The sequence below is a fragment of the Molossus molossus genome, unplaced genomic scaffold (genome assembly GCF_014108415.1).
Source record: "Molossus molossus isolate mMolMol1 unplaced genomic scaffold, mMolMol1.p scaffold_m16_p_18, whole genome shotgun sequence".
Classification (NCBI taxonomy): Eukaryota; Metazoa; Chordata; class Mammalia; order Chiroptera; family Molossidae; genus Molossus; species Molossus molossus.
In genome coordinates this window covers 62,612,946-62,636,209 of record NW_023425353.1, presented here as the reverse complement: position 1 = coordinate 62,636,209, position 23,264 = coordinate 62,612,946, and the positions used below count along the sequence as shown (strand labels likewise).

Here is a 23,264-nt window from a genome sequence, read left to right as displayed (position 1 = left end):
CTCTTACTGGATACTTTCAGATAATGTATCTTCAGATTTGTTCTTCTGCTTGATCAAGTGTGCTGTTGATGACCCTCCATCACATTTTTCATTCTATTCATTATATGCTTCAGCTCCAGAAATTCTTTTTGGTTCTTTTTTATGATTTATTTCTCTATGTTAAAATTCTGTTTTTGTATATTGTTTTGCTGACTTTATTGACTTGTCTTTTTTTGTTTTCTTATAGCTCACTGAGCTTCTTTAAAACAGCTATTTTGAATTCTTTATGGGGCAGATTGCAGATAGCCAGTGTACTGTAGTCAGTAACTGGAAAATTATGGTTCCTTTCTTTGGTGGTGTCATGTTTCCTTGATTTTTCATGTTCCTTGAAGTTTTGTGTTGCTGTCTTTGCATTTGAGGAAACAGGCATCTCCTCTAGTTTTTACTGACTGGCTGCCAGAGAAAAATACTTTCTATTAGCCCTGCCTAGGAATTTTGAGGCTTTCTCAGCAAATGACAGTCACATTATCAGATATTCTAAATACTTTTCAAATGATTATCAAGTTTTAGAATGAACTATAGAAAATATATGGGAGATTTTTATAACATTTGAAAAGTAAATATTATAAACCTTGACAACATATGAAGAAATAAGCATCACGATAACTAAAATCATAAATACATTCCAGTATATTTGAATGTCACTATGTATGTGTACTACTACTACAACTGAAAAAAATCACTTTTGTGTCTTGTAAAGGGGAATTTTGGGGTAATATCATTTCTTGCTATGTGAATGGTGTTTAAGTTAAATGGCTATGTTTACTTTCAGGAAGCAGTGTACTCATAATTTGGATACTTTTCCGTAATATTTTATGCTAAATTTAAAAATTTTTATTAAAAGTAAAAAAAGTCCACACTTATTGTAAAAACTATAAATACAGAAAGTTGACTTAAAATATCTCTCCATGTGCCCTGGCCGGTTTGGCTCAGTGGTTGGAGCATAGGCCTGTGGACCAAAGAGTCTCGGGTTCGATTCTGGTCGAGGGCACGTACCTCGGTTGCGATTCGTCCCTAGCCCTGGTCCAGGTCCTGCAAGAGGCAACCAGTGTCTCTTTCTCTCTCACATCCATGTTCCTCCCTTCCTCCCTCCCTCTCTATCTGAAGATAAATGGAAAAATATCCTCAGGTAAGGATTAAAAAGATTAGATACATATATATCTTCATGTAATCATACCACATGAAGACCAGCAAGCACCACTAACCTTTCCTACCATTCTTTTGTACACTTTTTGCTTATTGCCTTTATTTTATTTTTTCAGATCATAAAAGTAATTAATACACACCCTGTTAGGAAACTTATTAAACACAACAAGGCACTGCATACTGCTCACAATGGAATGACAATATGATTGGCAGAAGGGTGCCAACAGCCATGGTTTGGAAAGTTTTATTTAATGGCAAAGAATCAGAAATTTATGAAGATTATTTCATTAAAACTCTTAAGGGTTCTGATTCTGGTCAAGATGTAGTAAGCACACACTACCCTTTCTCTCTGACTGAATGCAACTAAAATCCCTGGATTGACTGCATGAATCAGAAGTCTTAAGTACTACCAGAAAGATAAATGGAAGCAGAATGGACTGGGGAAGGAGACTGTTGTTTTTCTCTCTCAATAAAATACCTTCCAGCCTGTACTCAAAGGTAGCCAAACCTGGAAGTGGGGCTGGGTGCAGACAGAAAGAGACCCTGCACCGCCTCGTTCCACCTCATTCTTACAAGGAGAACCCAGGAATTCACACACTGGCTTGTTGAAGCTGCCTTATTCTAGTCTGAGGAACAGGACAGGGGAGCCAGTGGGTCAGAGGTAAGGATGGAGGAAGAGAGTCTCTTGGTTTTTGTTTGCTTTGTTTTTTGTTTTCTTCTGCCCTGGAATTCTGTTGTGTTGGAGGCAGCAGTGATATTGGCAGCCAGGTGGGAGAGGAATCCTTTTATTTATAGGGATTATGGGCTGACAGGCATGGAGAGATTTGCTGATTTTGTTTTCTGTCCTCTCATCACTTTACCCTGGAGGCAATCACAATTATGGGAGGTGCTCAGCAGGGCAGGGAAACTAAAGCCCTTCCTTTTTAGCCAGAAGACTGGGAACTGGGCCAGTGGGAGCTAGAAAGTGTGCAGAAGATTATAGAAGAGACTCAACAAAGTGAACCCATAATATTGTGTGTGAATTCCTGGGTTCTCCTTGTAAGAATGAGGTGGAACGAGGTGGTGCATGGTCTCCTGAAGTTCAGGTTTATTGGGAATTAGCCTGCTGGACTACCTCTAAGGAGAGAGTAGTGACTGGGCTTGTACAGACTAGGGATTTTTAAACTCAGGGCTGGGGGGGGGGGGGGTCGTTCAGCCGAGGAGACATGGTCATCAGATTGGTTGGGCCCGGGGTCTCCCCAGTTCTTGATTGGTTGGGGGCTGGGGTCTCCTGAAACTTGTTTTTCTTGTCCAGCTGACCGTTTGCAGTTTTGGGTGGGTTATGGTGGTTCCATCATTCCATTCCTCCTTACTGGAGTGATGGGTTTTGGTTTCTTGGAATGAGAGGTTTAGTAATATGGAAGTTAAGAGCTAACACTCCTGTGAAATAGCATATGTGCACCTGACCCTAGACAGCATACCAAAGGGTTTGAGGACTGAACTGAAGTGGACTACACTACCCAAGTCCTACACTGGCCATTGCATGGTTTGCATGGGACAGATTAAAGAAAAACTGCAAGGGCCCTGGCCGGTTTGGCTCAGCGGCCCTGGCTGGTTTGGCTCAGCGGTTAGAGCATCAGCCTGCGGTCCCGAGAGACCCAGGTTCGGTTCCCGCTAAGGGCATGTACCTTGGTTGCAGTTTGTCCCCAGCCCTGGTTGGTCGTGCGGGTGGCAGCCACTCGATGTGTCCCTTTCACATCGATGTTTCTCTCTCTCTCTCTCCCTTCTACTCTATCTGAACAAAAAAAAAAAGTGTCCTTGGGTGAGGATAAAAAAAAAAAAAGAAAAAGAGAAAAACTGCAAGGGCTTACCTCTCATTGGCATTGGGACCACAACTCACAGAAGGTGGATAGGGTTGTGGATTGGATCCACTCAGGTGGATTGCTACCACAACAAACAAAAAGTCAGCCTTTTGCATTGGATTTAAATAAGATCTAGAGTAACATAGCATGATATCCCAAAACTCAAGGTTCCTCCATATATGAAGAATCAGGAAAATCTCGCCATCTCCTGAGGGGAAAGGACAATCAATAGTTGGCAGCTATGACTTAGGTATTAGAATTATCAAAGAATTTAAAGCAAAAAGTATAATTAAAACCTTGCTGTAGCAGCCTGGCCTGTGTGGCTCAGTGGAATGAGCCTCATCCCATGGACTGAGAGGTCCCAGTTCAATTCTCAGTCAGAGCACATGCCTAAGTTGTGGGCTTGATCCCTAGTAGGAGGTGTGCAGGAGGCAGCCAATCTATGTATCTCTCTCACATCAATGTTTCTCTCTCTCTTTCCCTTCCTCTCTCTCTCAAAAAAATCAATAAAACATATTTTTAAAAAACCTTTTAAAAAAAACCCAAAAAACAAAACCTTGCATGTCTGGCCAGTGTTGCTCAGTGGTTAAACATTGACCCAGGCACCAAGAGGTCGCCATTTTGATTCCCAGTCAGGGCACCTGCCCAGGTTGTGGGCCAAATCCCCAGTGAGGGGCATGCAGGAGGCGGCCAATTGATGTTCTCTCTTATGATGTTTCTTTTTTTTTTTTATCCTCACCCGAGGATATTTTTCCATATTTTGTACAGATAGAGTGGGAGGGAGAGAGAGAGAGAGAAACATCGACATGAAGGGACACATCGAGTGGCTGCCACCGGCAGGACCAACCAGGGCCGGGGACAAACTGCAACCGAAGTACGTGCCCTTAGTGGGAACTGAACCCGGGTCTCTCCGGACCGCAGGCTGACGCTCTAACCGCTGAGTCAAACTGGCCAGGGCTGATGTTTCTTTTATTATTATTTTTTTAATCTTTATTGTTGAATGTAGAATGTATTACAGATGTTCCTCATTTTTCCCCCACTGACCTCCTCCTCCCCACTCCCGCCCCCTTCCCGCCTTTTCCCACACTATTCTCTGTGTCCATTGGTTATGCATATAAGTTCTTTGGTTTATTCTTCCCACCCCCAACACCCTTCTCTTTGAGGTTTGTCAGTCTAGCAACCAATTTGTTCTTCTTAATCCCTTCACCTTTTTCACCCATTCCCTCAATCCCCATCCCACCTGGCAACCAACAAAATGTTCTCTGTATCTATGAGAATGTTTCTGTTCTCACTGTTCATTTTGTTTGTAGATTCTATTGTCCATAGATATGTATTCATTGCCATTTTGTTTGTTCATATATTTTATCTTTTTCTTTAAAAAGACCCTTCAACATTTCATACAATAACGATTTGGTGGTGATGAACTCCTTTAACTTTTTCTTGTCTGGGAAACTCTTTATATGGCCATCGATTCTAAATGACAGCTTTGCAGGATAGAGTAATCTTGGTTGTAGGTTCTTGCTTTTCATCACTCTGAATATTTCTTGCCACTCTTTTCTGGCCTGCAAAGTTTCTTTTGAGAAATTAGCTGACAGTCTTATGGGAACTCCCTTGTAGGTAACTAACTGCTTTTCTGTTGCTGCTTTTAAGATTCTCTCTTTGTTTTGAACCTTTTGCATTTTGATGATGATGTGTCTTGGTGTGGGCCTCTTGGAGTTCATCTTATTTGGGACTCTCCGTGCTTCCTAGACTTGTATGTCTGTTTCCTTCACCAAGTTAGGGAAGTTTTCTGCCATTATTGTTTCAAAAAGGTTTTCAATTTCTTGTTTTCTCTCTTCTCCTTCTGGCACCCTCAAGATGCGAATGTTGGCACACTTGAAGTTGTCCCAGAGGCTCCTTACACTATCCTCATTTTCTTGGCTTCTTTTTGCTGTTCTGATTGGGTGTTTTTTGCTTCCTTAGATTCCAAATCGATGGTTTGTTTCTTGGCTTTACCTACTTTACTGTTGAATCTGTGTAAATTATTCTTTATTTCAGTTAGTTCCTCCTTCATTTCTGACTATGCATCCTTCATTTCTGACTGCTCCTTTTTTATGCTCTTGAGGCCCTCACTAAGTTCGCTGAGGTTCTCACTAAGTTCATTGAGCAACTTTATAAGCAGTATTTTGAACTCAGCATCTGTTAGGTTGCTTATCTCCATTTCGCTTAGTTCTTTTCTTGGTGATTTTTTCTGTTCTTTCATTTGGAACCTGTTTCTTTGTCTCTTCATTTTGGCTGCCTCCCTGTGTTTGTTTCTGTGTATCACTTAACAAGAGGTATGGGGCTTGCTGAGACCAGATGCTGCTTGTTTGAAAGAATTTAGGAAAACCTGAAGCAGGATCCAACACAGACCAATCCTATGGTTAAGCAACTGGCAACAGCTTGGGTGGGCCTCAAAGTTGAGTGGGGTGGGGCCTCAGGGAATCACCAGGGCGGGGCAACCAGTGTGAGCCAGGTTGCTGGAGTCTCAGATATGGTGGCTGTCTGCCGCCCTAGGGAAGGGCTCACCAAAGGAACAAAGGCCTCTGACAGCACGTTTGTCCCAGAGAAATCCCCCTCTCCAGCCCTCGCTCCAGTGCCAAACAGCTCAGTTCTTCCCTGTATGTCTCTGGTGTCCCTCGAGCTGCCACCCCTCCAAGCTTAGAGGGAGAGAGTCCGATAAGTCCGTGCGCAGGCCCTTTAAGGAGCTGCCTGGGGCTCCAGCCGCCTCAGTCTCCTTGAGCGGCAGTTCCTGCTGGTTTTTCCAGCCAGAAGTTATGGGGATTCTCTTCCTGAGCTGGACGCCTGGTGTGGGAGCGGGACCCTTCAGTCCAAGGTGTCCTCCTGATTTTTATCCACCACACGTGGGTGTGGGGCCAGCCCATCCGCCTCCGCCCCTCCTACCAGTCGCCATGTGGCTGCTGCTTTAATTCTGTAGCTGTAGGCCTTCCATTCAGCTCGATGTCAGGCGCTTTTGAATGATGGTTGTTCTGTAGTTTAGTTGTAACTTTGATGTGGTCGTGGGAGGACGCGATACTGCGTTTACCTACCCGCCATCTTGACCGGAAGTCCCCTCTCATCGATGTTTCTTTCTCTCCCTCTCTCTCAAATCACTAAAGAAACACACACACACACACACACACACACCCTTGCTCTAAGAAGTGAGGGTGAATAGTCTTGAAACACATGGAAAATTAGTTGTGTAAATTTTTTGTTTTGTTTTTATGTAAATCCTCACCCCCGGATATTTTTCTCATTGATCTTTAGAGAGAGTAGAAGGGAGGGAGGGAGGGGGAGAGAGAAAGAAGGAGGGAGGAAAGAATGAAGAGAGAGAGAGAGAATACCAATATGAGAGAGACACATCGATTCATTGCCTCCTACGCATGCCCCAATTGGGGCAGGGATCAAACCTGCAACCCAGACATGTGCCCTTGACCCTTTGGTACGCAGGCCAACACTCCAGCCACTGAGCCACGTTGGCTAGGGCTAGACTTGTAAATTTAAAATTGGAAATTTTATAACTAAAACTAAATGAAAAACTCATTGAGTGGATGGAGTCAATAACAGAATGGAGATAACAGAAGAGTTTGTTGAAGCTAGAACAATAAACATTAATCCAGTGTGGCCAGCAGGGATTAAAATAAAGAAAAATGAACATTGCTCAGGGACCCATGGGACAATAACAAAAGGTTTCTCTTTCATGTAGTCAAAGTTCCAAGAGGAGAGGAGAGAAAGTGGTGCAAAAAAAAGTCTGAAGAAATTGTGGAAAGGAAGAAATGAACGTGTCCCTATTTGTAGATAACATGTCTACAAGATAACGCTAGATAAACAATTTTGAAGAAGAGTTAAATTGGAGGAATCACTCTATGCATTTCAAGACTTATTTCTCCCAATGTGATGATATTAGGAGGTGGGGACCTTTGGGGGTGATTAGGTCATGAGGGTAGACCTTCATGAATAGGATCACTGCCCTTATAAAAGAAACCCTAGAGAGCTCTCGCTCTCCCTGCTGCCATATGAGGATACAGTGAGCAGATGGCCATCTGTTTACCAGGAAGTAGGCCCTCACCAGAAACTGAGTCTGCTGGGGCCTTAATCTTGGACTTCCCGGTCTCGAGAACTATGGAAATAAATGTTATTCAAGCCACTTAGTGTGTGGAATTTTTGCTAAGCAGCTCAGGACTAAGGTACCAAAGCAGTTCAGTGGAGGCACCAGTGGACTTTTCAACAGCTGGTGCTGGAACTGTTGGTTCTCGTAGGAAAAGTAATCAGAAAGCACCTAGACCTAAACCTCACATCTTATACAAAAAGTAAGTCGAGCCCTGGCCAGTTCGGCTCAGTGGTAGAGCATCGGCCCCGCAGACCAGTGAGTCACGGGTTCGATTCTGGCCTAGGGCACGTACCTCGGTTGGGGTTTGTCCCAGCCGTGGTCAGGGTCTTGCGGGAAGCAACCAGTCAATGTGGCCCTCTCACATCGATGTTTCTCTCTCCTTTTCTCCCTCTATCTCCCTCCCACTCTATCTGCAGATAAATGGAAAAATATCCTCAGGTGAGGATTGAAAAAAAGAAAAGAAACTAGAAAAAGAAGAGCAAAATAAACCCAAGGCAAACAGAAGGAAGAAAATAATAAAGACTGGAAACAAATAAATAGAGACTAGTAAAACAATGAATTAAATAAAACCAATGTTCTTTTAATTTTTTTTTTTTATCCTCACCTGAGGACATTTTTCCATTTTTTGTTCAGATAGAGTGGAAGGGAGAGTAAGGAAGAGAGAGAGAGAGAAACATCGATGTGAAAGGGACACATTGAGTGGCTGCCTCCCACACGACCCAACCAGGGCCGGGGACAAACTGCAACCAAGGTACATGCCCTTAGTGGGAACTGAACCTGGGTCTCTCTGGACCGCAGGCCGACACTCGAACCACTGAGCCAAACCGTCCAGGGCCCAATGTTGGTTCTTTTAAAAGATCAACAAAATTGGCAAAGCTTGAGCTAGAATGACCAAGACAGAAAAAGGAGTCAATTTACTAGAATCATTAATGAAAGTGGGTACATTACCACCAACCTTTCAGAAATAAAAATGATTATAAGGAAATTACTATGAACTGTAAATACTATGCCAGTAAATTAGATAGTATAGATGACATGGACAAATTCCTAGAAACACACAAACTAACAAGCTTACTCAAGGAGAAATGGAACATCTGAATAGACTTATAACAAATAGAGATTGAGTTAATTATTTTAAAAATTCCACAAATAAAACCCTAAATCAGATGACCTTAGTGAATTCTGCCAAATGTCTAAAGAAGGTTTATCAAGAACTCTTCCAAAAAAATAGGAGAGAACGTTTCCCTAGTCATTCTCTGAGACCAACATTACCCTAATAACAAAGCCAGACAAAGACGTCATTTCCAAAAAGGAAAACGGCAGCCTAGCTGGTGTGCCTCAATGGTTGAGTGTCGACCCATGCACCAAGAGGTCGCCAGTTTGATTCTCAGTCAGGGCACATGCCCAGTTTGTGGGCCTGATCCCCAGTGGGGGCATGCGAGGGGCAGCCATTCAGTGTTCTCTCTCACTGATGTCTTTATCTTTCTCCCTCTCCTTTCCTCTCTTTCTAAAACCAATAAAGAAATAAAAACAAATAAAAAAAACTTGCAGATTAGTGTCCTTATAAATATAGACACAGAAGTCCTCAAAAAACTATTAGCAAACCAGGTCTAACATTTAAGGGGATTATACCCAGGAATGCAAAATTGATTTAACATGAGAAAAATCGATCAGTGTAATACACCTTATTAGTAGGATAAATTAAAAAACCACGTAATCAAAAAACAAACAAACCACGTAATCAACTTAAAAGCCACACAAAGCATAATACCTTTGCACCTTTGCATGATTAAAGAAAAACCCTTGCCCTGGCTGGGTAGCTCAGTTGGTTAGAGCATCATCCCTATACACCAGGGTTGCAGGTCAGGGCACATACAGGAATCAACCAATGAATGCATAAATAAGTGGAACAACAAATTGATGTTTCTTCCTCTCTGTCTCATCTCTCTCTCAAATTATACAATAAAAATAATTAAAAAGAACAACACTCAACAAATAGGACTAGAAAGGGGACTTCTTCAACCTGATAAAGGACATCTATGAAAAATTCCCATGTCATATTGTACTTAATGCTGAAGGACTGAATGCTCTCTTCCTAAGATCAGGAATAAGTTGAGGATTTCATTCTTACCACCGCAATTCATCATTGTACCATAAATTCTAGCCAGGACAATTGACAAGGAACACCAAAGGCATCCAAATTGGAAAAGAGGAAATTATTTCTACTTGCAAATAATGTGACCTCATACATGTAACAGGATGAGGAATACACACACATACACATGCGTACATGTTCAGTGTCACTAGCCATTAGGAAATGCAATTTAAGAATCAATTAGTTACCAGTACACATACCTATTAGCACAGCTAAAATAAAAAAACAGTGGCAATACCAAATGCTGGCAAGGATGGGAAGAAACGAAAGCTTTCATATGATGCTAGTGGGCACTTTAGGAAATACTCTGGCAGTTTCTTAGAAAACAAACATACCATACTACCTAGCAATTTCACTTCTAGGCATTTACTCCAAAGAAATAGGATAGCCAGTAAACATCTGTGCTAGGAACAAGCATAGCAGGTCTGCTGTGGCTGAAGCTCGGGGCAGATGGCGGGGATTTTCAAAATAATGATCCTGGAAAGCGGTGGGACAGGGCCTGTAGTCTATACCTTTTTTCTTTTTTTGCATCTCTTTCCCTACTTTCTCCACCTACCTTGGGCCTTTGGCACATATATTTATTTTTTTGGTTGATTCTTAATGTGTGTCAACAAGCTGGTTAAAGAGAATTTTAATTGCTAAGAATTTGGTGAATTCAGGTCCAAAATAGACCATCATCTTTAAAAAAAATCATGTCTTACGTTAATATATACATTTTGTGTGTATGTTTATTTTTCTAAAACTTTCACATTTACCTCATTGGGGGTGGGTTCAGAACCCTGGGGACCGTAAGCAAGCCTAAGACAGTGGGTGAGCCTGCCGCCCAGTCTGCCCGCACAAGTGCCTTCCGCTCCTCAGTGCCTTTGTCTTCAGAGCCAGTGGGTCCGGCTGGATCTGAGTTTGTCCTCTCTGTAGACTTCTCAGCACTGTTGTTCTGCCCTGGTTTTAGTACTTTTTTATGTGTACTGCTCTGTAATTTGGGTGTCTGTTAACAAATTCCTTTGTTTTTACTTATACTGGGGTCGTCTGCAAAGTCAGGCGGCAGCATTGTGTACGTTTTTATGTAATGCGGTCCACTCAGACCTCTAGGGCCACCGTCCTTTCCATATTTGTGTCTCTGCATTCAGGAAGCAGGACTAGAGTTTGAGCTGAAGAAACCTGTAAGTGTGGGGCAGTGTAAGAAAAACAAGTTTTTGATTCAGGTTGAGTATATTTTGCTTTGGAATAGTTTTACGTTAAAATGTATACAGTGGAGTAGAGATGAATAAATAGTATCTACTCTTGCTATGTTCAGATAGTGAACTAGAATGTGGATTTTTTTTTTTTTTTATCCTCACCCGAAGACTCTTTTCCATTTTTTGTTCAGGTAGAGTGGGAGGGAGAGAGAGGAACAGAGAGAGAGAGAGAAACATCGATGTGAAAGGAACACATCGAGTGGCTGCCACCTGCACAACCGACCAGGGCCAGGGACAAACTGCAACCGAGGTACGCGCCCTTAGCGGGAACCGAACCTGGGTCTCTCAGGACCGCAGGCCGATGCTCTAACCGCTGAGCCAAACCGGCCAGGGCAGAATGTGGATTTTTTTTAGCTCTGTTTTCCAGATGCTGTGAAAGTTAACAATTAGTATAACTAATAAAGGTCAATGGAGGCTGAAATGGACTAAGACTGAATCAGAAATATTTGTACTTGCAACAAATGGAAATGAATTAGTTTTTTCTCATATTAGTGTGAGAACTGGACTGCAAAGGTGGGACCCCTCCCTCCTAGAAAGGAGATTGGGATTAGTAGGATCAGAATTTCATGAAGGGCTTCCTTCTGGGACACTGACCGGAAGAGATCTGGAGCTTGCTGGAGGACCGAGGTTGGAAAAGCTACAACTGGTTTATGGTCTTCAGTCTTCAGGGATCCTCTTGAGCATCTCTCTCCGAAGGTGTATCTCTCATGAGTGTTTGTTTCCCTGTTGGGGCAGAAGAGGGGTTGGGGTGCAGGAGCAGACATTGCTTCCCTAGAGTCCCTCTTTCTGCTTCAGGTGAGTCTGGTGCACAGCTTTGCTCCTCAGACCAGCAACTGTCTCCAGCTACTCTGTCCCTTGCTTATTGAATTGACCCATAGAGGGTACTTTGTGTTTCTGTAGAAGGTTGCTAGACGGGAAAATTGAAAGTTGTATATGTCCTTAAGGCTTGTGCTTTAGCCTTTCCTTCTTGTGACTTGACTGTGGTATGACTCACTTTGCTTCTCCTTTCTGGTCTTGACACTTCTGAGGAGTCATCTCTTTGGCCTGGGTTTTCATCAGGGAGCTTAATCAAGCCTAGACACACGTCTGAGCAGGTTCCTTGTAGCACAGACCACAACTTGGAACAGGAGAAGTGGGTTTCAACTTGGACTCCATGGGAGAGTGCAGTAAGGAAGGGAATTCTAGGTCCCTGGGCCTTCTAGAGTTTTTTATTCTGATTTTTTTTTTTTTAAATCTTCACCCAAGGATATTTTTCTATTTATCTTCAGGTAGAGTGGGACGGAGGGAGGTAGAGGGAGAGAGAGAAACACCAACAAGAGAGAGACACATCAACTGGTTGCATTCCGCACAACCCTGAACAGGGCTGGGGACAAACCATCACCGAGGTACGTGCCCTTGACCGGAATCGAACCCGCGATTCATTGATCCCGGGCAGACACTCTAACCACTGAGCCAAACCGGTCAGGGCTCTATTCTGATTTTATCAGCTTCAGGTATTCTACTTGGAAGCAACATTAATTAGCTTTGGCTCACACAAGCAAAAAGAGGATTTGTTGAAGGACATGGGGTGGCTCAGACTGGAAAGACAAGCTGATGTGCTCGTCTTCAGAAAGGACTGGAGCCAGAGCAACCCACCCTCTTGCGGGCAGGGCCCTCTTGGGGATGAATAAAGATCCATATTCAGTTCCTGCTTCTATCTGCTCAGAAGTCCAATTCGAGGGAGAGAAGCCAAACTGACCAGGCGCGGGTCAGGGAGGGTGCCTTGACCAACAGTCCATCCAGGCCCAGTCCTGAGGAGAGAGGTGGCTCCCCTGGGCTGCCGTGACTCGAAGGAGAAGACAGGAACAGGAGGGCCCTCTGCCTGCTCCCAGGAACAACTGGGACAGCATCAGACTGGCACCTGATACTGCTGTCAGAGGGCACTTTGTGTGTCAGGGTCCAAGGCTTTTTGGTATTTTTATGTTGAAGGCTGACCCCACTGAACATTCTTCATCAGTGAATCACTATTTGTGCAAGAATGTGTATTTTGAGGGATCATTCCTGTGTAAAGGTTTTTCCCAAGGATTTCTCTCGATCTAACCTGTGCACAGAGAAGGGTGGGGAAGGTGTTCAGAATGCCACCGGCAGAGAGCAGCTGAAGGTGATGTCTGTTACACGTGCATGCTTTCCTGTGCCGTGTGCGAGAGCAGAGCCGTCTGGGGGGTGGCCTTTTAGAAATCCTGGTATGGAAAAGGGTTGGGAGTTTGTTACCAGAGCTAGAGGGACAGTTTTTTTTAGCTTCTTTGGTTAGACTGGCTTAGAAACTGCCCACGGTCACTGAGAGCTGACCAAGGTTGCATGTGTGTGTTGGGAGTGATGTCTCCATGCCTTGTGTGTATGGAGACATCACTTCCTGTCCACGTCACTGCCGCCTCCCCAGCAGCCCTGTGTGCAGAGCCAGGTACTCTGTTAACTGGCTCTTCTCCCTTCTTGCCAGGTACTGCCGATGGTGCCCGTTGTCAGCACTGTTCAGCGTGTGCCAGGCTGATCCATGCTCACTTTCCGCGATGGCAGCAAGGTGACTGCAGCTGAGGATGACCCTGACTGACAGGCTGCGTGAGAAGATATCTCAGGCCTTCTACAACCATGGGCTGCTCTGTGCATCCTACCCCATTCCCATCATTCTCTTCACGGGGCTCTGCATCTTAGCCTGCTGGTATGTTTCCGAGTTGCTCTGGATGTGGTGGGCTTGTGTCTTGGGACAGTAGTTTCCCAATTCTGACTGCTCTGTGGCCCTTAGCCTGTGTGTGCTTTTTTTTTTTTAAATCCTCACCCGAGGATATTTTTCTTTTTTTTTTTTTTTCAGACAGAGTGGGAAGGAGAGAGAGAGAAACATTGATATGAGAGAGACACTGACTGGTTGCCTCCTGCATGACCCCAACTGGGACCAGGGACTAAACTGCAACAGAAGTATGTGACCTTGACCAGAATCGAACCTGCAACTCTTTGGTCCATGGGTCGACGCTCTAACTGCCAAGCCACATTGGCCAGGGCAGCCTGTGCGTGCTTTTTATACAATGGAACTTGAGGCTCATTGGAGCTGCTGAATGGAGAGCCCTAGTCCTGGGGTATTTAGCCACTAAACTAAAATAGTCCAGGCTGGTCCTCACTTAGTGAGACATCAGATTTGTTATATCACTAATAACCTATTTCAAAATAATGTTTTTTTTGTTGTTGTTTTTTATCCTCACCTGAGGACATTTTTCCATTTTTTGTTCAGATAGAGCAGGAGGGAGAGAGAGGAAGAGAGAGAGAGAGAGAGAAACATCGATGTGAAAGGGACACATCAAGTGGTTGCCACCCACACGAACCAGCAGGGCCGGGGACAAACTGCAACCAAGGTACGTGCCCTTAGCGGGAACCGAACCCAGGTCTCTCTAGACCGCAGGCCGATACTCTAACTGCTGAGCCAAACCAGCCAGGGCTCAAAATAATGTTTAAACACTTCTAAGAAACCACAAGATAATTGAAAGGCATAGTTTTTAAATTTTTCTTCTCAGGCCCTGGCTGGTTTGGCTCAGCAGTTAGAGCGTCTGCCTGCAGTACAGAGAGACCCGGGTTCAGTTCCCGCTAAGGGCACGTACCTCGGTTGCAGTTTGTCCCTGGCCCTGGTTGGTCGTGCGGGTGGCAGCCACTTGATGTGTCCCTTTCACATCGATGTTTCTCTCTCTCTTCCTCTCTCTCCCTCCTGCTCTATCTGAACAAAAAATGGAAAAATGTCCTCGGGTGAGGATAAAAAAAAAAAATTTTTCCTTCTCAAGGTCCATTTGGACATTTCCTTGGACACGCTCTTGCAGGTTTGAGGACGTTCCTCAGGGACTTGGTTCTCTGCTCCCAGTCATCTTCTGTGTTCTTGGAGCCTCCTCCTGACTGCTGATTCTTGGGCCTGCTGTGCTCACCAAGGACTGTTGTGAGAGCTGTAGCTGCCCATGGTCATGTCTGTCTTTTCGTCACAGGGCCTGTAGAATGATGGCATTATGAAAGGAGAGGCTTTAAAATTCTGGCATTCAGGAAAGGAGCCCTCCTACCTTAGTATCCTTGTGTCTGGAAAGGATTCTGGTTTGTAGATACATCTAACGTTTGTGGATGTTTTCAGTGCTGGAAAGAGGATGCTTAGGACTGAACTCACTGTTCCGTTTGGTTCTTAAGGATCTAGGTTCTTCCCCAATTAGGACTAAAAACATGAGCATCACTCATTGGGAATTTCTTGCTGGTGCTTCAGGTATCTGTTAAATCTCTCATTGGTCCGGCTGGTGTGGCTCAGTGGTTGAATGTTGACCCATGCACCAAGAGGTCACCAGTTCGATTCCCGGTCATGACACATGCCCAGTGAGGTGCATGCAGGAGGCAGCCAATGTTCTCTCTCATCGATGTTTCTATCTCTCTCTCCTTCTCACTTCCTCTCTCTCTAAAATCAAAAAATGAAAAAAAAATGTCTCATTGGTCCTCATAATAACCTTGGGAAGTGGTGCAGGTAAATCTCCATTCAGACGGTTAGAGACTTGTCTGGTCTGCACAGTTAAAGAGTAGGGCAGTGGGACACTGGTGCCTGCATCATAGCATTCTGTCGCCCCGGCTCTCATCACCCTGGCTCAGCGCATTTGTACTGACGTGTAAACTTGGTTAAGTTGTGTTGTACGGATAAGGTCTGGGAGCCACATCCTGAGAACCACTAGGCTGTGTCTTTCTTGAGAATTTCTTTGATATTCTACCACGTCTCCGTTAAAAGTGTTTTTATTCCAATTTCTGGAGCAGTAATTTGTGGTGGACTCAAGATTACTATCACTTTTACTGCCTTTTGTTGGGGTGAATCCAGCTCCCCTCCACTAAATCCTCAGTGGCCTCTTTGTATATGCCTTTGCACCTGGGAGGTGGTGAGGTCAGTGTGTGGTGGACGAGGACCTGAGCTGAGCTTGTGTGTAGTCTGGGCAGTTTAAGTTGAAGAAGCGGCTGTTGTGATTCCCCTTCCACAAAGGCAACGCTGGCTGAAGGAAGGGAAGGATGTTTCCTTTTTGCGATTCACCTTCTGGAGGTTGGGTGTTCCCAGCTGGGGCCAGGCAGCGACCGCAAGGGAATGCAGGCTGCGTGCAGCAGCTGCCTGGTTAACAGCTGTCTTATCTTTGAATGAATAATTTGATATTACACATGTATTTCAAAACAGACTGTCCTCGGACATATGATATGAGGCTTCTGCTGAGGAAACTATGAGATGGCCAAGGTCTCAAGAATGAGGACACTTCCTCGAGTCAGGGTGAATTAGAATTGGGTGGAGGGGTGGGGAAGAGACAGCTGTTAACAATCCGTACAGCCCAGCTGCAGCCGAGCCTGCCTGATATCCCACAGGTGCTCTTGGCCGAACATCAGTCCTGAGGAGGGTGGGTGAGGCTCAGGGTGGGACAGGGCTGATGGGAAGGAAGGGAAGACTATCTTCATCGACCACTGGTTTATAGGACCTCAGGTGCTTCCACACTCAGTGTTTCGTGCTGTTGCCTCACGTCCTTGGAGGTACTTGTCATTCCCTAGTTCTGTGAAAGGTGATGAAACCAGCGTGGAGAGCGAGGAGGTAGAAGGTGAAGCAACAGGCAGATCCTTGTGCACATCAGAGCCTGCACCGTTTCCACGTTAGCACCGCGCTAGGAACTCTGGGGGGCACTGTTCGGTGCTGGTACCATTCGCCTGAGTTTGCTCCTTGAACCGGAAGCCTGAGGCAGAGGATCTTGGCAGGACATGCAGACAGGGCAGAGAGGCTCCATGGGACAAAAGTGTGGAGGGAGCTTCAGGTTGGGTTTCCGAGCCCTCAGTGAAGATGGCTGTGGTATGTGCCACGTGCTGTGAAGCAGAGAGGTCCCTCCCCTCAAACCCACAGTCTCAGCCTGAGACACAGTGGCAGTGCCATTGGATATCGTGTGTAGCGGATGTGACCTGGCCTTGGTGCAAAGGGCACAGTGTCAGGGAGGCCTCTGGAGAGCACCTGGTGAGGCTCTGCAGAAGGAGGGAGTGGTGCTATCCTCACCTCCTCCTATGTGCGGGCGTGGTCACTCAGCTCACAGCCCCCACAAGAGGACAGGGAGGGTCATACCCTGGCATGCCCCTCCCATCACCTGCTGTCTCCCTTGGACCCACTGTCTGACAGCTCCGTTTTCCTCATTTTTGTAGTCACCCTGTTTTTCTTTTTATTTTTTTTAATCCTCACCTGAGGACATTTTTCCATTTTTTGTTCAGGTAGAGTGGGTGGGAGGGAGGGGGAGAGAGAGAGAGAGAGAGAGAGAGAGAGAGAGAGAGAGAGAGAGAGAGAAACATCAACGCGAAAGGGACACATCGAGTGGCTGCCACCCACATGACCAACCAGGGCCGGGGACAAACCACAACCGAGGTACATGCCCTTAGTGGGAACCAAACCCGGGTTTTCTTGGGACTGCAGGCCGATCCTCCAACCGCTGAGTCAAACTGGCCAGGGCGTCACCCTGTTTTTCTTCTAATTGAAAAACCAACCTGTACTGGCACATTCCTTTTTTTTTTTTTTTTTTGGTACGTGCCCCTAGGTGGAACCAAACCTGGAACTCCTTGGTCCACAGGCCAACACTCCAACCACCGAGCCAAACCGGCCAGGGCACGTTCTTTTTTTTTAAAATGTTTTTATTGATTTTTTTTTTTTGAGAGAAAGGAAGGGAGAGAGAGATAGAAACATCGCTGTGAGAAACATCAATCAGCTGCCTCCTGAATGCCCCCCACTGGAGATGGAGCCCGCAACCTGGGCATGTGCCCTGACTGGGAATCAAGCTGGGATCTCTCAGTCCATGAGACGATGCTCAATCCTCTGAGCCACACTGGCTGGGCTTAAACATTTTTTTTTGTTTTTTTTGTGGTGCGTGCCCCTAGCAGGAACCGAACCCAAGAGACTCTGGTCCGCAGGCTGACGCTCAACCGCTGAGCCAAACTAGCCAGGGCTGGGCTTAAAGGATTTTTTTTTTTAACTTTTCTTAAAATCTGATTGGCTTAGGAAAAATTTTCCAAGGCTAGATGAAGTCTCTCAGCCTCCAAAGACAATAAAGTTGTATCGGAGAATCCACAGATTCTGGGCCTTCATGGCCGAGAGACCAGGGATCGTGGGCCCAGGACACAAGCCTTGCTCTCCTCTTCTACCGGGGAAGCTTTTCTGTCCAGAGAGCTCCCCTCTGCCAGAGCCTCGGGCTGCCTGCAGAAACTGTGTGGGTCATAGACAGCTCTTAGTTTTATTAGATACTTAGGTACCACTTACTTGCCCACCTTTTATTATTCCTGGAATGAGACTTGTTCAGCTTGAACCCAGGTCTGCTGCCATGATATCCCTGTTCACATCTGGCAGCCACCTGAGCTGTAGTCCCCCTTCGTCCCCACTGCATTCCCTGGGAGCAGTGAGTGCTCTTTCCTCTGGGAAAAGCTGATGAAACCTGTAGCAGGTAGGTGTTATTGTAGGAAGTGCCTGTTTGGTCACTAGGACCCAAGGTGTGACCCAGCAGCAGCCCAGCAAGACAGAGGGTGCTGTTGCCCCTGCCCTGCCCTGGGAAGTGGTAGGTATACCATGGGGCAAAGGAGGTGCCTGGGAGCCAGGCTAGCTGGACTCCCCTAGGCGCAGGTCAGAGGCTAATCGGGTCTTCAGGTCTCTTGCAATTCCACAACCAGCGGCTCATGGTTAGAGAAGATGGGTTCTAACTTGGAGAGCAGGTTAGAATTATGATGAGGCCATTGCGAACCTGCTGAAGGATAATCCTGCAGCCTGCGTGGTGTTCGGAAACAGACTTGGCCCCTCTGCTGCTCCTCTTTCTAGGGAGGAAACCAGGACCTTCAGGCCGAGGCTGGACATCTCAGTTGCGGTGCCCCTCCACTTCTCAGCCTTTCTCCCTTGTTTGCCCACAGCTTTCCCCCCAGTCACCATGGGGTGCATACAGCAGGGATTGTGTGACTGGTTCCCTCTCTTTGTGCCCCCGTGGCCACTCTCTAGACACATTTATATTCTCTTTTTGTGAACAAGAAAGAGATCTGAGTAACTGAAGCACTGTCTGCGCCTGCACCTTGGAGAGCCAGGCTGGATAGCTGAGAACAAAGTCCCAAAGCACCACTGACCTCTGGCCAGAGCCTAGACTCGCTGCCCTGGTCAGCATTTCAGAGCCAGGGACTCCCCCAGCACACATTACCCCTGGCCTCACAAACACACTTGGAAGAAGCTCGGAAAGGCCTGGAGATTGAAGACTCCTTTCCCACCCAGAATTTCCTCAACAGAGGAGAGATCAGGTCTCAGAAACCTCCCCTTCCAGTCTTCATGACCCCACCCCTAGTCCTTTACTAGGGAAGAGAGAAAGCACCTCCCACCCCTGATGTTCCCAGGGAGGTGTCTCATGCAGCATCTTTTCTGAGTGTCATTTCTGTGGTTGCTCTTTCTGTCTGTCTACAGTGTCTCCTCAGTCCCCCATGACAGATGACAGGGACTGAGGATGTGAGGAGATGCAGAGCCAAGACCAGCTATGGAGTTTGTGGGACTCAGGGTGACATGAAAACACGGAGCTGCTTATTCACTTGGATGGCTGCCCCTGCTGAAAGCCCACCAGACGTGCTATGGCACTGCCAGCCTGGGATGGGGGAGGGCGGTCACCTCACCCTGCCCTAGAACACAGCTGATCCCAACTGTCCTTGTTACATTCAGGCCCCTGCCAGGTGGAGCAGCACATGGGATCCCTGGACAGGGAGCAGAAGGCCAGGTCCTGGGATGCGTGGAGCAGGGGAGCTGGTGGTCAAGAACCTGCCTCCAGGAGGAGGGACCACATGTGGACCTCACTCCACACCCTCAGCACGTGCTCCATGGTGGTGGACTGCACTTAAAAACACAAGTGCAAGACGAATCTCAGAGTTTCCATTCAGCTGTGCCGAACAGTAAACCTCAAGTGCCAGTCCCTTTTGAATATGGGTCTAGTGTAGACACACACACAGGAAAGAAGAAGGGCATCAAAGTGACACCAACTACAACAGATCAACTGTTGTAGACCAGTGAGACAAACCAGACTCAGACTCCGAACTGGGTTCAAATTAAGAGAGCCTTATTAGCCATGCGGCGACTGTCCCATCCTACACAGAGGAGACAGCAGCCCTGAGCTCAGGGGCAGGGCTGCTTATATAGTTGTCTTAGCCCCTGTTACGGAATTTGGGTGAAGGGTATGCAAGCAAGCAAGCACGTACAGAAGCAGATATTTGCAGTTAACTGTTATGCCTGAGGGAGCAAAGCAATGCTCCCTATGTTATCTATACAATGCAGTGGTTATCTATTAGCAGCTAGTTCCTGCCATTCCCTTAAAATCCAGGGGGTAAGGTCATGTGTTTGTCCTTTACACAACCATGGAGGAATTGAGGAACAAAAATATAAGAGGTACAGAAACAACCAAGTGGCATGCATAAGTAAATCCTTCCTTATCAGTAATCACATTAAATGTAAATGGATTAAACTCTCTTATTGAAAGACAGAGTTTTGCAGATTAGATTAAAGTGACAGAATCCGTCCAGCGGGTGTGGCTCAGTGGTTGAGCGTGGACCCATGCGCCAAGAGGTCACCGGTTTGATTCCTGGTCAGGACACATGCCTAGGTTGTGGGTCCAATACCTAGTGGGGGGCATGCAGGAGGCGGCCAGTCATTGTCCTCTCTCAATGATGTTTCCATCTCTCTCTCCCTCTCACTCTAAAATCAATAAAGGAAAAAAAAATTTTTTTAAATAAATAAAGTGACAGAATCCATCTATATGCTGTATATAAGAAACTTTAGATATAAGAACTCAAAGAGGTTGAAAGTAAAGGGATGGAAAACCATAACCAAGAGAGAGCTGGAATGGCTATATCATTACCTGACAATTTTAAAAAGCTCATGTGACAAAGAAGGACATTATACGTTCTGACGTGAGTTAAGGAACTCTGGTCTAGCTGGCTTCGGTTTCCTTCAGCACTGAAGTTTGCGGTTCCAGTGCTCTGGACGTTGGTGCGGTCCCAGCAGGGAGGGTCCAGGGCAGCCACAGCGGCTCCCGTGTCACTGCCGCCTCAGCACAGTCTGTCGCCCATCTCGTCCTAACTCGCCTCTCCTTTTGTTCACCCCAGCTACCCGCTGCTGAAACTCCCCTTGCCGGGAACAGGACCTGTGGAGTTCACCACTCCTGTGAAGGACTACTCGCCGCCGCCTGTGGCCTCTGCCCACAGACCAGGAGAGCCTAGTGAGCAGCCGGAGTGGGTAGGTGCTCGGCGTGTCTCTGCGGAGAGCGCTGGGGGTTGGCTGAGGCGGGCTGAGGCGGGGGCGAGTGAGAGCTTTTGATTGGTGAATACATGACTTGAACAGCTTTACAAAGAAATATTTAGTTATGTATTTAATGAATAACCAGCTTTTTAAAAAAATATGTTTTTATGAATTTTTTTTTAGAGAGAGAGAGATAGAAACATCCATGTGAGATAACATCTATCAGCTGCCTCCTGCACGCCCCCTACCGGCGATTAAGCCCGAATCGAACCCGGACCTCTCAGTCTATGGGAGGACGCTCAGTCCACTGAGCCACACTGCCTGGGCAATGAATAACCTGCTTTGAAAGGAAACATCAAGTAACACAGAAGTCTGACTGTTCTGGAAAAACTGGGTCCATGATTGTCGTAACTGAGTCCACTTGGGTCTGGGTTCATAACCTGGGCTGCTCACACACTGTGCCCAGATGGCGGGCAGTGCCCTAGCAAACAGGCGGTCTTCTCCTTGCCCCAAGTGGCCATGAGAACCACTGGACATCCCTAGAGAATGTTCTATCATCAGAGTCCCAACACCATCTAATATTTTCAGTGTGCACCTAATTTTTCCAGATCTGTTCAGCGGTTCTCAACCTGTGGGTTGCAACCCCTTTGAGAATCTAACGACCCTTTCACAGGGGTCGCCTAAGATTATCGGAAAACACATATTTCCGATGGCAATTCATAATAGTAGCAAAATTACAGGTATGAAGTAGCAACGAAAATAATTTTATGGTTGGGGGTCACCACAACACGAGGAACTGTATTAAAGGGTCGCGGCATTAGGAAGGTTGAGAACCACTGTGTTAAGTTCTATTTTATCCTCAAATTCATTCAGGTAAAAAGTGCAGGGTTGTTTTTTAATCTCTTCTACGGTTTAGGAATCTGGGGCTCAGCATGACCAAGTGCCCAGTGATTAAGTTTACATGGGTTCAGCACTGGATTGGGACTCCAGGTCTCCTGGCTCTAAGCACACTGCTGCTTCAGGACCATACTGTCTGTCCTCAGTTGACTGTCTCTGAGCTGAACACTGACGTAAATGAGAAAAAAGCACTCTCTTCACTAAGGGTCTCAGGTACAGGACACAACTCATCATAACTCCAGACTCATTATTTGGAAATCTTACAAGCATGATTAGCTCGTCTAAACCTTGACCTGTGAAGTAATGGAGGGAAGAGTCCTTCCCTCATGTGTTGCACTTTGGTCCCATGGATTGATGCTGAACTCGCCGAATCTGTTGTTGAGGAACCCAAAGCTTATCCTTCCCAACCTTCTCTCTGACACCGATTGCACATTCCTTTCTGTTTAATTTCAAGTGATGTAGCAACCAGGTAACTTGTTATAAACTTGGCTCTACTGTTGTTGACATAGAGACATAACTGGTAAGAGGTATGTGTTAAACTACACCTGGTGTCCACAGGAAGTATGCGATTGGCCTTAATGGTACTCAGGAAGGTCAGAGAGAGCCAGTCTGATGCTGGCAGAAGCCAGTTATATATATATATATTTTTTTTATCCTCACCCGAGGACATTTTTCAATATTTTGTTCAGATAGAGTGGGAGGGAGAGAGAGAGAAACATCGACATGAAAGCGACACATCGAGTGGTTGCCACCCACACGACCCAACCAGGGCCGGGGACAAACTGCAACCGAGGTACATGCCCTTAGCGGGAACTGAACCTGGGTCTCTCCGGACTGCAGGCCGATGCTCTAACCGCTGAGCCAAACCGGCCAGGGCCAGAAGCCAGTTATATAACTTCAGGCCCCAGCTGGACTATCAGCTCATCACGGGACTTCCTTGATTCAAAACTTTTACTATCGTTAACCTCTTTTTTTTTTTTTTTGATATTCTGTTCAGATAGAGTGGGAGAGAGAGAGAGAAACATCGACGTGAAAGGGACACATCGAGTGGTTGCCAACCTCACAACCCATCCAGGGCCGGGGACAAACTGCAACCGAGGTACATGCCCTTAGCAGGAACCAAACCCCGGTCTCTCTGGACCACAGGTCGACGCTCTAACCGCTGAGCCAAACTGTCCAGGGCTCGTTAACCTCTTGATGCAGTGTCACGGAAGTAATGGTTCCCAGTCACGAGGTAGTCTGTATTTGTGCATATTCTCTGACTAGTAGAGTTCACAGCCTGATGGTACAGAATAGATGGGTTTTTTTTTCCTCTACTCGCAAGGAGGTAGAATGTATAACTCCACCTCCTCGAGTGTGGACTGTGCGCAGTGACTCCTTCTTAAAGTGCTGTATGGAGCGGGGGGAGAAGCACATTATAGTGGAGAACCTGGCAGACCCCGCCTCAGCAAGCTGATCAAGGTCAACATCACCAGCGACAAATCAAGTTGATTACCCTTGATGTGTGACAAGAAGGGCACTTTACTGTGGTCTTTCT

General features: G+C 46.2%; 1 protein-coding gene across 1 annotated transcript in view; it reads left to right on the top strand.

Moving 5' to 3' along the window:
* LOC118632944 (SREBF chaperone) overlaps positions 1 to 23,264 on the top strand; it is a 59,597-nt gene that overhangs the window by 16,856 nt on the left and 19,477 nt on the right. The window contains exons 2-3 of the mRNA XM_036266268.1: positions 13,022 to 13,240; positions 20,698 to 20,827. Coding sequence (XP_036122161.1) covers positions 13,119 to 13,240; positions 20,698 to 20,827 — 252 coding nt within the window. The 5' untranslated portion in view covers positions 13,022 to 13,118. The remainder of the gene's footprint in view (positions 1 to 13,021; positions 13,241 to 20,697; positions 20,828 to 23,264) is intronic.